Source organism: Artemia franciscana, unplaced genomic scaffold (genome assembly GCF_032884065.1).
Source record: "Artemia franciscana unplaced genomic scaffold, ASM3288406v1 PGA_scaffold_218, whole genome shotgun sequence".
Lineage (NCBI taxonomy): Eukaryota > Metazoa > Arthropoda > Branchiopoda > Anostraca > Artemiidae > Artemia > Artemia franciscana.
Window position 1 is genome coordinate 693,129 of NW_027062647.1, and position 12,713 is coordinate 705,841.

Below are 12,713 nucleotides of genomic sequence, written 5' to 3' on the forward strand. Positions count from 1 at the left end.
GGTCTAAAAATAATATGTTGCATGGTAACAATTTTGAAAGGGTAATGGAATAAATTGTAAAACTCTAAAAATAAAAAGAATGTGAAGAAAAAAAAATTAAAAGTTAGTAGTAAAATTTAAGTAAAAGAAGGTCAATTAATATAAAGAAGACTTTTACCTTTTCTTTTGGAACAAGTAAAGAAGAGGCACACAGCAAGGCTTTAGAGAGGAGGGACAGAATTGGACCAATTTTAAGAAAATTAGGCAGTTAAAATTTGGTAATTTGGTTGTTGGCAATCATCCCTTTGTGGTGTTGGAAAGCTATTCCTCCAAATTTAGTTCTCAGTGGGACAAGAAATATGTCTTCCGACAAAACATCTCTTATATTACATTGAAGTACAATATTAAAAAAAAAACCTAGTTTTAATTGTCAACAACAAGCTGTCTAACTCAAACATGATTAATTGAAGGACCTGGCTGGAAGGTTCTTATTTATCTGGGCTTTTAACGCAGGTGGTTTGAAAAGTAGATATAGGTGATATGCTTGGGATTCAAAAAATCCTTCCGATTTCGTGAGAACGTTTTCCAGCCTTTTGTAATGTATATAGAAGCGACTTTTTGTGTAGCATTTTTTTTTATGAAGTTACCTTTTTTTAGCATAAAAATTCAATTCCTTTTTCTAGAATTTGGGCTACTTTTGGCCCAAGTCCAAAGTTTTACCACGAATTGTTTGGTTTTACCACATATTCTACATTTATTTAGGTAGAGTGTTTCAAAATCCATTATTTTTCCTCAATCCTTTTAATTACCTTTGTTCCCCTTTGGCTTCTCAATTTCATGAAGAGAAAAATTTTAGTGACAATTTTAGGTAGATGTATGGTTATGTCAATAATCTACCACGACATGGTGCAAAAAGTAAATAAACATCTAAAATTAGAAAACCTCATCAGTTTTTTTTTGCATTGCAAGAAAATAATTTATTTTACGATAGCATTTTGTTCAGATTCCAGGAGCAAACACTAGCCAACTCCTTTTTTTTTTTTTTTTTTTTTTTTTTTTTTTTTTTTTTTTTTTTTTTTTTTTTTTTTGTACGAAGTGGGTTAGAAAATCTAGAGAAATAAAGTAAACCAGATTTTTTCCGGGCGTGGTAAATGACAGCTGTAGGTACTTTAAATATTTATTCAAGTTCATGATTTGTTTTATATAATGAACCCATTGTATGAAATTCAAAGTCTGTCATTTGAAATCACATTGTGAATAAATTGAATATAAACCAAAACGAAAAGAAGTTGTGTCTTCTCAATTGTATCAATAACTCACTGTCAGTTGTTTGTGTGCTCTAGCTCATTTATAGTATATTCCATCTTTTTGTTCCTAGTTTTTACAAGGAATAAATATTATGCACCTGGTTTTAAATTTTCCTTTTATGTTTTTCTTTATATTTTTCTTCATTATCCGAATTATTATTTCACAAATTCATTTTTTTTAAATACTGAGGTTGACTTTTAATGATAGAGTTGCAATAATGTCTTTTATTGTTCTTTTTTTGTTTCTCACTGACCAAATTCTGTGCGCTGGGCCTTGTTACACGAATGGAACCAAAAGAGGGGAACAGGATTAGTGTTGCATGGCACTATCGGTATTTATGATCATTAATGGTCACTAATACAGCATCTAATTTTCTAAATAGTATCTCTTTTGATACTGTGGTTAGCAAAGTGGATTTTTTCTTACTTTGGTCGGCTGAAATAGATTTTTCTCCACTTGCGATTAACCAGCTGTTTTCCTCTGATAATGCTTCAATTCCTATTGAATATGTTCCGCTTGATAATGAGCCACTTGGTGGTATCAATACGCCAGAATAAATTCCATCTTCAAAAGTGTCAGGGTCTACAAATATAACATATAAATACAGGTTAAGTAAAAACAAACGCGACCTATTTTATTCGTCCCATGAGAACTAGAGGGAAGTAGTGAAAGCGAAGGTGGCTTTTAAAGAGAATTAATTAAAGATATTTGAGAAAAAATCTGTAGATAAATTACTGATGTTCTGGAAGATACTATTATACGGTGTGGTATTGATTTAATTTAGACAAAAATAAAGAAAACTGAAGGGGCAGCAATAAGTCCTGACTAGTCGAATATAGAACATAAATGTGCTAAAGGTTTTTCAATTAAATTGCTTAAAGTTCCAGGTAGTCTTCTGAGTATTATTACATCCAACAGTTCATGGTAACAAACTCTATTTAAGAAGCATCTCATCCCAATAGTAACCAAAACTCCGAAAAACGGAATTTTGAAAAAAATATATATAAAAAGAATTGTCTTTTGATAATGATTCCAAGAACGGAACATTGAGAAAACTTACTTTTACCCACCAAAAGCATGAGCCTGAAAGAATGTACCTTGTTTTCAGAGTGGGGAGTAAGCATCCCCCAAAAGTGTAAAGAGCGATATGTTGAAGACAGGATGGACCTCCATCCTGTACGAAGTAATTCCTATTCATTTGAAGTTTTAATGTTGCTCCTTACTTTCAATTGAAAAGCTAGTTAAACCCCTATGTTTTGTCTATAAATTATTAACTGAAACTGTTAGATTATAATGCAACAAAGCACTAATAACGGCAAAAGTGAAAGTTGATTTGTTAAATTGGTTAAGTGAAAACTTTCAAAAATCACATACGTCTTAAAAACTATGAAAATCTGGAAACTTGACTTATAATAATACAATAAAGATATAGCATAAAAGGGGTTGACTCCCCTCCGAAATTTATGTGACCACTCCTTCCATATAAAGTACCTCTGATAAAAAAAAATAACAATGAAGCCACATGGCCTTTACTATTGGCAGCGCTATAGCTTTGCCTCTGAACAAATGCCCACCCCAGATTTTCCAGGGGGCCCAAGCTTCCACCAAAAAGGGTCCTTTGCCGGCCATAATAATACAACTATTTGCTTTTAACCATTGTAAACTTTGAAAGCGGGTTAGATACATAATCTAACTCTCAAGTTCTGGCAAATGCTCGTTTCCTTGATGATTATATTAATATTATAAATTCTGAATATTTGCAGTAATTCCTCTAAGTTGATGGACTAAAATAGGTCAGTTCCTGGCCTATCATTTCTTGATGGAATCATTCCTTGTTATCTTCCAATCACACTACATAGAAGCAATTATGCGAGCGACAAAATCACTGTCTCAGCAACTCCATGCCGTCACCGTCGACTTGGTCATTTCTCGATCGCGCACCCTGATTCAAGCCACAAGAAGCAAACTCACCGACCTGCGTTCAGATGCTTCATTTGTATCGCTTTTCAAGAAGGCTAAAGAGTTTGCAACAGAACTCGAAATTGAAGCACCTGCTGTGAATGGATCCATGACTAGACCCTCCTGTGTTGGTCAGAAAGGACGACCTTGAAGAATTCGAAGGATAACCAAGCATCGGAAACAATTTGCGACAACTTTGACGCTAGGAATAAATTTCATCGAATCTGGTAATTTGACTACTACTTTGGTGGATGAAATGAAGCAAGAATACTTCAAAACTTCTGACCGTCTACTAGTCGAATTTGACAGAATGTTCACAGATAACTTGCCAGTGATGAGTACGCTCGAAGCCTTGGATCCAAGCTCAACCAAGTTTATGGACACAGAGCTGCTCAAGCTTTTCTCTTCTCTTTATGGCGAGCTGGATATCTACAGCATTTTTCTCGAATCTCAAGCTGGTATTGCCAAGTGTTTCTTGCTCAATGAGGAGAAAAAGCCGGAAAACTTTCTATACATTGTCGACCATCTTCAGGCATTACCAGTGGCTTACTCAGATGTAATTAAGTACTTTGCATTGCTGCCACACTTCCTGAGACAACAGCGAGCAATAAGCGTTTGTTTTCTAGCCTAGAAATAGCGAAAAACTACGTAAGGTCTACAACAGGAAATGATCGTCTCAGTCACCTCCTTTTGATATTTGCAGAGAAGGATTTAGTAAAGAAATTGGACTACAACCAGCTTGTTGACGATTTTGCAGAGATGAAAGCTCGGCGGTTCCCCTTGTTACCTTGAATGTTGTTATTTTTTTTCTTGTTATGTTTTTCCTTTTTGTAAATATATTTGATCTGAAAGATTTCTGCTGAAGGGACACTGAGATTTTGGTTACAACCCTCAGCATAACAATGAAGGTTACTTTCACCGACATATTATTTACTTAAATAAGAAAGTTTCTCTCTGAGGAATGCCAGCCTGTAGTCTGGTTGAATTTTCCACTTTCAGTTTAATCACTTAACCTCGTTGATTGTATTCTTCATTGTTATAATTAATCTTAGAGGTCAGCGTGGATGAGTTCCACATTTGGTTACAATACGTTTCCAAGCAACACACGGGGGCTGAAAATGCATTTTTACTTAGAATATTCGATCAATGTGCTGCCAAAACCAAGATTTTTCTTACGCGACACAAAGTGAATCGGGGGGGGGGGCAGAAGGAGTTCATGGCCACCCCAAGATTTGGCCCAAATGGTGCCTCTGAAGATATCTACCACAGAAACTATGAAATAACATAATTAAACTTGTCGAACCTTTCAAGAAAGGCAACTTCAGAATGTTAAGAAAGCCAGCAGAGGCAACTTAAACACGAAACAGCAAAACTAATCATATGAAGTCATAACTTTCAAACAAGCCAAGATTTGAATAGATATGGTAAGCACCAATAAATGAAACCATGAAAAACCACAACTAAACATACCGCATCATATTTTTAAAATATAACATCATTGGAGAAGCAACCATAGACCCCTAGATAATCAATTTTTCAGCATGATTTTGTAAGAGTGAACTTATATATTACCTTTTTTGTACTATGATTTTATAATATATTCATTTTATTGGTTTCAATCTTACACCTTTTAATTAGTTCGGCAGTGTTTATTTAAAGTATGAGAAAAGCTTTGAGGGAAACACATGCCCAAATCCTTAACAGAAACATACAAATAACAATACGAATAAAAATTTCAAACAAGATAGCCTTTAGCAGAAATTTCAACCAGGAAAGAAATTTTCAAAAATTTAAGAGCCCTTTCGCAGAAAACGCAGACGAGTAAAAACCTTTAGCAGAAATTTCAAACGAAAAAGAAACCTTTAGCATAAATTTAAACAAGATAACATCACTTAGCGGAAATTTTAAAAATTGAAAACGTAATAAGGGAATTCTTAACTACACTTGTAAGTCAAACGAAACAACAGAGAACATACGAAAATAATTCTTGAAATATTGATTTCTTGAACTTGAATAAATTATGAATGGAAGAATTCAAAAAAGGTGTTATAAACACACTTTCCCAAGAAAAAAGACCTCACCAAAGTAGTGGGCGGAATGATGTGACATCCCAACGTTGTGGCAGTTTCAGAGGGACGCCCAACCATTGAAGCACCGGCAGGGATCCATTGTGGTGGTTCGAAGCAGCAAAGAAACCCGAAAGCTTCTTTTCACTTGCACATGTTTGTGTGTTTAACATTCCTTGATCCTTGAGTTCGAAGATTTGTTGAACTCAAGAAACTCAAAATTCATTTAGTATTTTCCCCTTTTTTTTATTTTTGTACAAACACATTTGAAAATTTCCTCTATATGTTTTTGAATTTTTGAAATTTCTGCTGTATAATTTTGTTTATTGTTTAGAAGTTCTGCTAAAGGAGTTTTTTTCGTTTGAAATTTCTGCAATTTTTTCTTTTGAAGTTTCTGGTAAAAGATTTTTCTGATTTTTAATGTCTGCTAAAGGATTTCTCTCTTGATTTGAATTTTAGCTAAGGGTAAATTTCTTTCCATGTGTTTGTGACTTTTTTAAGTTTGCTTTCTCATGCTTTAATTCAGCGCTTAATCCATCTAAATCAAAGATGTACGATCAAAATAAAAAAATTAAAAAAAAAAAATCGATTATACAAACAAGAAATTATTATGTTCATTGTGCACAGACATGTTAAAAAAAATGATTTTCTAGGTTTTTGTACCAACTGCATCATCTGTACGCAATGCTCTTAATCGATTATTAAGTAAAACAAAGATATTGTTTTACTCAAGGAAATTTGAGGAAGCATTGGAATACCCGGCAAAAACATGGCGCATGATTAAAGAAGTACTTCAGCAGCCAACGAAAACAATCCCACTTGAAATAGTTAACCAAGAAGGGGAAATGCCAAAAAGTACCGATGATGTCTCAGACGTATTCAGAAATTACTTCTCAGCGATAGGAAAGCGTGTTGTTGAAGGAATCTATCCGATGTTATATAATCCAAGTGTTTTTGACTACCTTGGTCATTTTGGATCTGAGGTTTCCCATGATCTGGTTTTGGATCTGAGGTATTCAGAACCTGTATCATTAAGTGAGATGAAACAGGTCACCTGCAAAATAAAAATAATGCCTCTGGTAATGGTGTCAAATCGGTAAGATCGGTTAAATTTAATCTGCAACAAATCCAGAAGCCACCCTTGTCCCTAATTAATTCTGCTTTAAAAGAGAGTTTCTTCCCGTCTTGTTGTAAAGTGGTTCGTGTGACACCTGTTGATAAGGGTGGCGAGACAAAAAAATTTAAGCAATTATAGGTCAATTTCTGTTCTTCCTGTACCATCATATGTTTTAGAGAAGTGCTTTGCTGCCCGTCTTATGCACACTTAGAGCATCGCAATTTGTTAAATCCTATCTAACTCAGATCTCGACATGGTTTTACAACCGGACAAGCGGCTGCCTATTTAAGCAGCGTAGTCAATAAAGCACTGAATAAAGGTTACAGGGTCAAAAGCAATACTTTTAGATATGATTAAAGCTTTCGACACAGTAGATCATGATCTTCTGCTTCTAAAGTTTAAGTTTTATCACATAAGAAGTCAGGGGCTTAACTTTCTATGTGCATTTTTAGCAGGGTGGCTATAGTATGTTAATACTGACTCAAAGCATTCATGAAGCTATCCTAATACAAGTGTAGTTCCACAAGGCTCTGTTCTTGAACCAATATTATTCTTAATTTATGTAAATGACCAAAGTCAAGCCATGTTTAACATCAAAAACAATTTCAGTGAATTCCATGATCCACAAGAAGCGACAGAATCGATGTTTGCCGATGACGCGTCGCTTGTTTGTCTTGCAAGAACTAACAAGGGATTACTTGAACTAAGTAAACAATCGTTAGACATAATTTCAACTTGGAGAAGCGTAAATAAACTAAAAGTTCAAAAGACTAAGAATAGTTTTATTATATCCTCGAGAGCAGCTAAATATTATCCATGGATTTCTCGATTAAAATACAGTTATGGTATGATTGAAAGGAAGTCTTGTGTCAAGTATTTAGGTAATACATTGGATGAAACTTTGTCGCACAGGAATCATGCTGGGAACATGACAGCGATTTTATTATGGAGCATCAAAATCCTTAGAAAACTCACGCACTCTGTCCCTCATTGCATTTTAAGGTTGTTGTATTGCTCTATAATACATCAGTATACTTTATATTGCTCTTCGGTATGGTGAGGGATATTTCCGTCGCTTTTGAATCAAAATCTGAGTTCTCTAAAATAATCTGTTTACTCTGCAATAAATCTTATAGTGATCTTGTGATATTGGAGTATGGAAGACAAAAATTTTTTTACCAGCTGATGGCTTACGAGATTTTTATCACAAGTTATTTATGTTCAAGTATCATAATTACATTCTGCCTTTATGCTTCTCAGGTATGTTTCAGGTTAGGTGTTATTGCCATAATCATAATACTTGAAAAAGCAAGGTGCTGTCTACTCCAATTGCCATACAAGGTCTAAATTCTTCTTTATTTACCGAGGAATAAAATTATGGAATAGTAATGAAAAGACAATTAATGACAAATAAGGTTTGAAGAATTTAGAAATAAAGTTAAGAAAAAAATGTATTCCAATTAAAAGTTTTAACTTATTATTTGTTTATATATAAATATATATATATATATATATATATATATATATATATATATATATATATATATATTATAAGTATTTCTGGTATACTTAATTTAAGCTTAAAACTAGCATTAAATCTTTTTTCTTCTAAGTTATAGTCCCTAGGATAACTTGTCCCCTAGTCCCCTAGGATAACTTGCCTTTGCAATTTAGAAGATTGCACGCTAGAATATTTAGTTGATTGACTATATATATATATATATATATATATATATATGTATATATATATATATATATATATATATATATATATATATATATATATATATATATATATATATATATATATATATATATATATATATATATATATATATGTATATATATATATATATATATATATATATATATATATATATATATATATATATATATATATATATATATATATATATATATATATAAATAAGTTGTTTGTTTGTTTGTTGACTGACGTCATGTTTGTGTGTCGACTAACGTTATTAAAAGGATTGAGCATTATGCCGTCATGAAGTTGTTTGTCAACTGAAGTCATGTTTGTCGACTGACGAAATTACAGACCGGGACACAAATGACGACCGGGACACTCAAAGAAAAATTACAGACTGGGACACGGGGGCACAAATAATAACCGGGACGCAGGGAATATAAATGAAGACCGGGACACAGGTACACAACTACAAGGGGGACGCCGGGGGCACAGGGAAGATATATAAATGACGACCGGGACACAGGGAATGTTCAATTAGCAATAAGCATCAACAAAGCTCAAGGGCAATCATTATAATAATGAGGTATAGATCTGAATATGGATTGTTTTTCCCATGGACAATTATATGTTGCATGTTCAAGAGTCGGTAAACCAGACAATCTATTTATATGCACAGACAATGGGACAGCAAAGAATGTTGTATATTCGCAAGTTTTACAAACATATATATATATATATATATATATATATATATATATATATATATATATATATATATATATATATATATATATATATATATATATATATATATATATATATCTATCTATATTCACAGGTGGGACACAGGGACACAACTACCATGGCACGTAGCTAATATGGCGCGAAAAAAGCTAAAAAAAAGAAAAAACCTAAAAAGAAAAAATTTAAAAAAGGAAAAAAATAAGGAAAAAATAAATAATTTTTTAAAAATTTTTAAAAAAAGGAAAAAGGGAACATAAATGACCACCTGGACACAGGGACACAACTACAATGGGGACGCGGGGGGGGGGCACAGGGGGATATATAAATGACGATGGGGACACAGGGAATGTTCGATTAGCAATCACCATCAACAAAGCTCAGGGGCAATCATTAGAATAATGAGGTATAGATCTGAATACGGATTGTTTTCCCTAGCTAAGGTCAAATCCACTGCACCACCACAGGACAGTTTCAAGCGCCTATCTACAAAAATGTGGAATTTTGTATTTTTTGCCAGAAGGCAGATAACAGATGCGTGTTTATTTGTTTGTTTGTTTTTGTTTTATTTTTTTTCCCAGGGGTGATCGTATCGACCCAGTTGTCCTAGAATGTTGCGAGAGGGCTCATTCTGACGGAAATAAAAAGTTAATTTTTATTAACCCTCCCACGCTAATTATTTTCCCAAAGTCAACGGATCAAAATTCTGAGATAGTCATTTTATTCAGCGTAGTCGAAAAACCTTATAACTATGTCTTTTGGGACGACTTACTCCCCCACAGTCCCCGTGGGAGGGGCAACAAGTTACAAACTTTGACCAGCTTACATATAGTAATGGTTATTGGGAAGTGTACAGGCGTTTTCAGAAGGATTTTTTGGTTGGGGGAGGGGTTGCAAAGAGGGGGATATGCTTGGGGAACTTTCCATCGAGGAATTTGTCATGAGGGAAGAAAATTTCCATGAAGGGAGCGCAGGATTTACTAGCATTATTTAAAAAAAAACAACGAAAAAATAAATATGAAAAAGTTTTTTTTCAGCTGGAAGTAAGGAGCAGCATTAAAACTTAAAACAAACAGAAATTATTACTCATATGAGGGGGTTACCTCCTCCTAATACCTTGCTCTTTACGCTAAAGTATTTTTAGTAGTTTCAACTATTTATTCTACGGCTTTTGTGATTCAGTGGTCATTCTTAATGAATTGGGACACAATTTAAGCTTTAGTGTAAAGTGCAAGGTACTGACGAGGGGGCGAACCCCCTCAAATATGTAATAAGAACATGAGAATACAAAAGTTCTTTACGTAAGCTAATTTATAAGTTACGTATTGCCTTTTTAATTAACCAAAAATCGGAGGGCAACTAGGCTTCCTCTCCCGCTCTTTTTTTCTCAAAATCATTCGATCAAAATTATGAGAAAGCCATTTAGCAAAAAAAAAAAAAAATGCAAATTTCATTTTAATTATTCCTCTGCGGAGAGCCAAAATCAAAACATGCATTGATTCAAAAACTTTCAGAAATTAAATAAAAAAAAAGTTGTTTTAACTGAAAGTAAGGAGCGACATTAAAACTTAAAACGAACAGAAATTACTTCGTATATGAAAGGGGCTGCTTCCTCATCAACGCCCTGCTCTTTACGCTAAAGTTTAAACAGAAAGAGCAAATACAGAAACCTAGAAAATATTTTTTTAACATGTTTTAGCACAATGAACATATTAATTTTTTTTGTATAATAGTCTTGTATTATCTTTATTTTCTTTATTTTGATCGTACATCTATGATTTAGACATGTTAAGCGCTTAATTAAAGCATAAGAAAGTCTTTAAACGAAACATATGGTCAAAAACTTCAATAGGAACTTGAAAAAAGTCACTAACACTTGAAAAGAAATTTAAAATGAGAAGCATCCCCTAGCAAAAATTCAAATAAAAAAAAATCCTAAAAATGAAAGAAATTATGAAATTAAAAATCAAAAAATCTTTTACCAGAAACTTCAAAAGAAAAAGGACGCATTAATTTCAAACTAGAAAAACTCCTTTAGCAAAAGTTTTAAACAATAAAAATTCATACAGCAGAAATTTCAGAAATTCAAAAACATGCAGAAGGAAATCTCAAATGTGTTTGTACAAAAACTAAAAAAAGGGAAAATACTAAATGAATTTGGAGTTTCTTGAGTTCAACAAATCATTAACTCAAGGATTAAGGAAACGTGTGACATACAAACATGTGCAAGTAAAAAGAAGTTGCTGGGGTCCCTTGCCGATGCAAACTACCACAATAGACCCCGGTCGATGCTTCAACGTTCGGGAGCAACAAACAATGATGCACAAAGATACTCTGAGGCTGCCATGACGTCGGGGTGTCTCATCATTCCACCAACCACTGTGGTGAGGATCTTTTTGCTGGCACGAGTGCGTGTATAAGACCTTTTTTGAATTCTTGGATTCGTCATTTCTTGAATTTAAAAAATTATTTGTTCAGGAATTATTTTAGAATGTTCCCTGTTTTTTCATTTGATTTAAACGCGTATTTGAGAATTCCTTATGTGTGTTTTCAACTTTTTGAAATCTTCTGTGAAATTGTTTTACCTTGTTTGAATATCTAGCAAAGGTTTCTTTGTCATTTGAAATTTATGCTAAAGGGTTTTTTACTCGTCTGCATGTTCTGCGAAAGAGTTTTTTCCTCTTTGAAAATTTTGCTACGGGATATTTTTCCTGATGGAAATTTCTGCTAAAGGTTTTTTCTCGATGAAATTTTTATTTGTGTGTTTCTGACTTTTCTAAAGCTTCTGTTAAGGATACGTTTATGTGTTTCCTTCAAAACTTTTCTCAAACTTTCAATAAACACTTAACCTTGCTATTTAAAAGGTGTAAGACTGAAACCAAGAAGATGAAATTAGATCATAGTACAAAAAAGGTAATATATACGTTCAATGTTACAAAATCATGCTGAAAAAATTGATTGTCAAGGGGGTCTAAACTTCCGCCTTTTGTTTATTGGTGGTGATTTGTCCATTAAGCTTTATATGCTTGTATATTCTGAGAAAATGATGACCGTATTTCCCCTGAATACGGCCTTGATTTATATAGTACTTTTGCTTAGAGAGGACACCAAACAAAAGGCATGAAAAAAAGGGGAAAAAAACGTAGCACACTCTTTCTGAGGACCAAAGAAAAAAAAATATTTGACCTTCTTTCACCAAACATACAATTTTAAGTCCCCCAAGAAAGGATCTAAGAAAGTTTCGTCACTATTCTTTAGCCATGAGAGAAAACAGAGAGAATTACCGAAACTACACATGGAATGTCACAACTTTAATGAAACCTACGGACAGTATAATAAGAAATAATGAAACTATGAAAAAATAGTTTAATAAAAGTGATGCAAGTATAAGGCTTTTCTCCTGTAAGAAGTCTAAAATGAATCTACAAAATAGAAATTTGAAAATGATTTGCCACAAATTTTATAGGTATAAGCTTTAGAGGTAGGAAAATGTGAAATTTCTGAAGGTCTCGCATGTAAATGGTTTATTTCTTTTTCTTTTGCTAAGACATCTTTTTTCTTGAATTTTTAATTATGCGGCCAAAGAAATAGATTTTTTGTGGTTACTGGACAGTTCAGTGTCATCTTCATACTATTGAAGTTTTTTTGTCCACCAGTGATAGGTATAATCTGGGTTTCAAAATGACTAATAGTGTCATTAGCTCGTGATAAATCTTGTAGCAACTCAATTTTTAATTTTTTCTGGCGAGCTTCTTCTGGCTGACCAAAAATCTTTTCACTGAATTGTCAATTCATTGAAATCTGAATTTCTGAAATCACTGAATTTCTTTGC

The 12,713-nt window shown here is 33.2% G+C and overlaps 1 protein-coding gene across 1 annotated transcript in view; it reads right to left on the bottom strand.

Annotated features, from left to right (window-relative positions):
• Positions 1-12,713, bottom strand: part of LOC136041409 (mucin-2-like) — a 105,611-nt gene that overhangs the window by 53,556 nt on the left and 39,342 nt on the right. The window contains exon 9 of the mRNA XM_065726064.1: positions 1,714-1,869. Within this exon, the coding sequence (XP_065582136.1) occupies positions 1,714-1,869 (156 nt within the window). The remainder of the gene's footprint in view (positions 1-1,713; positions 1,870-12,713) is intronic.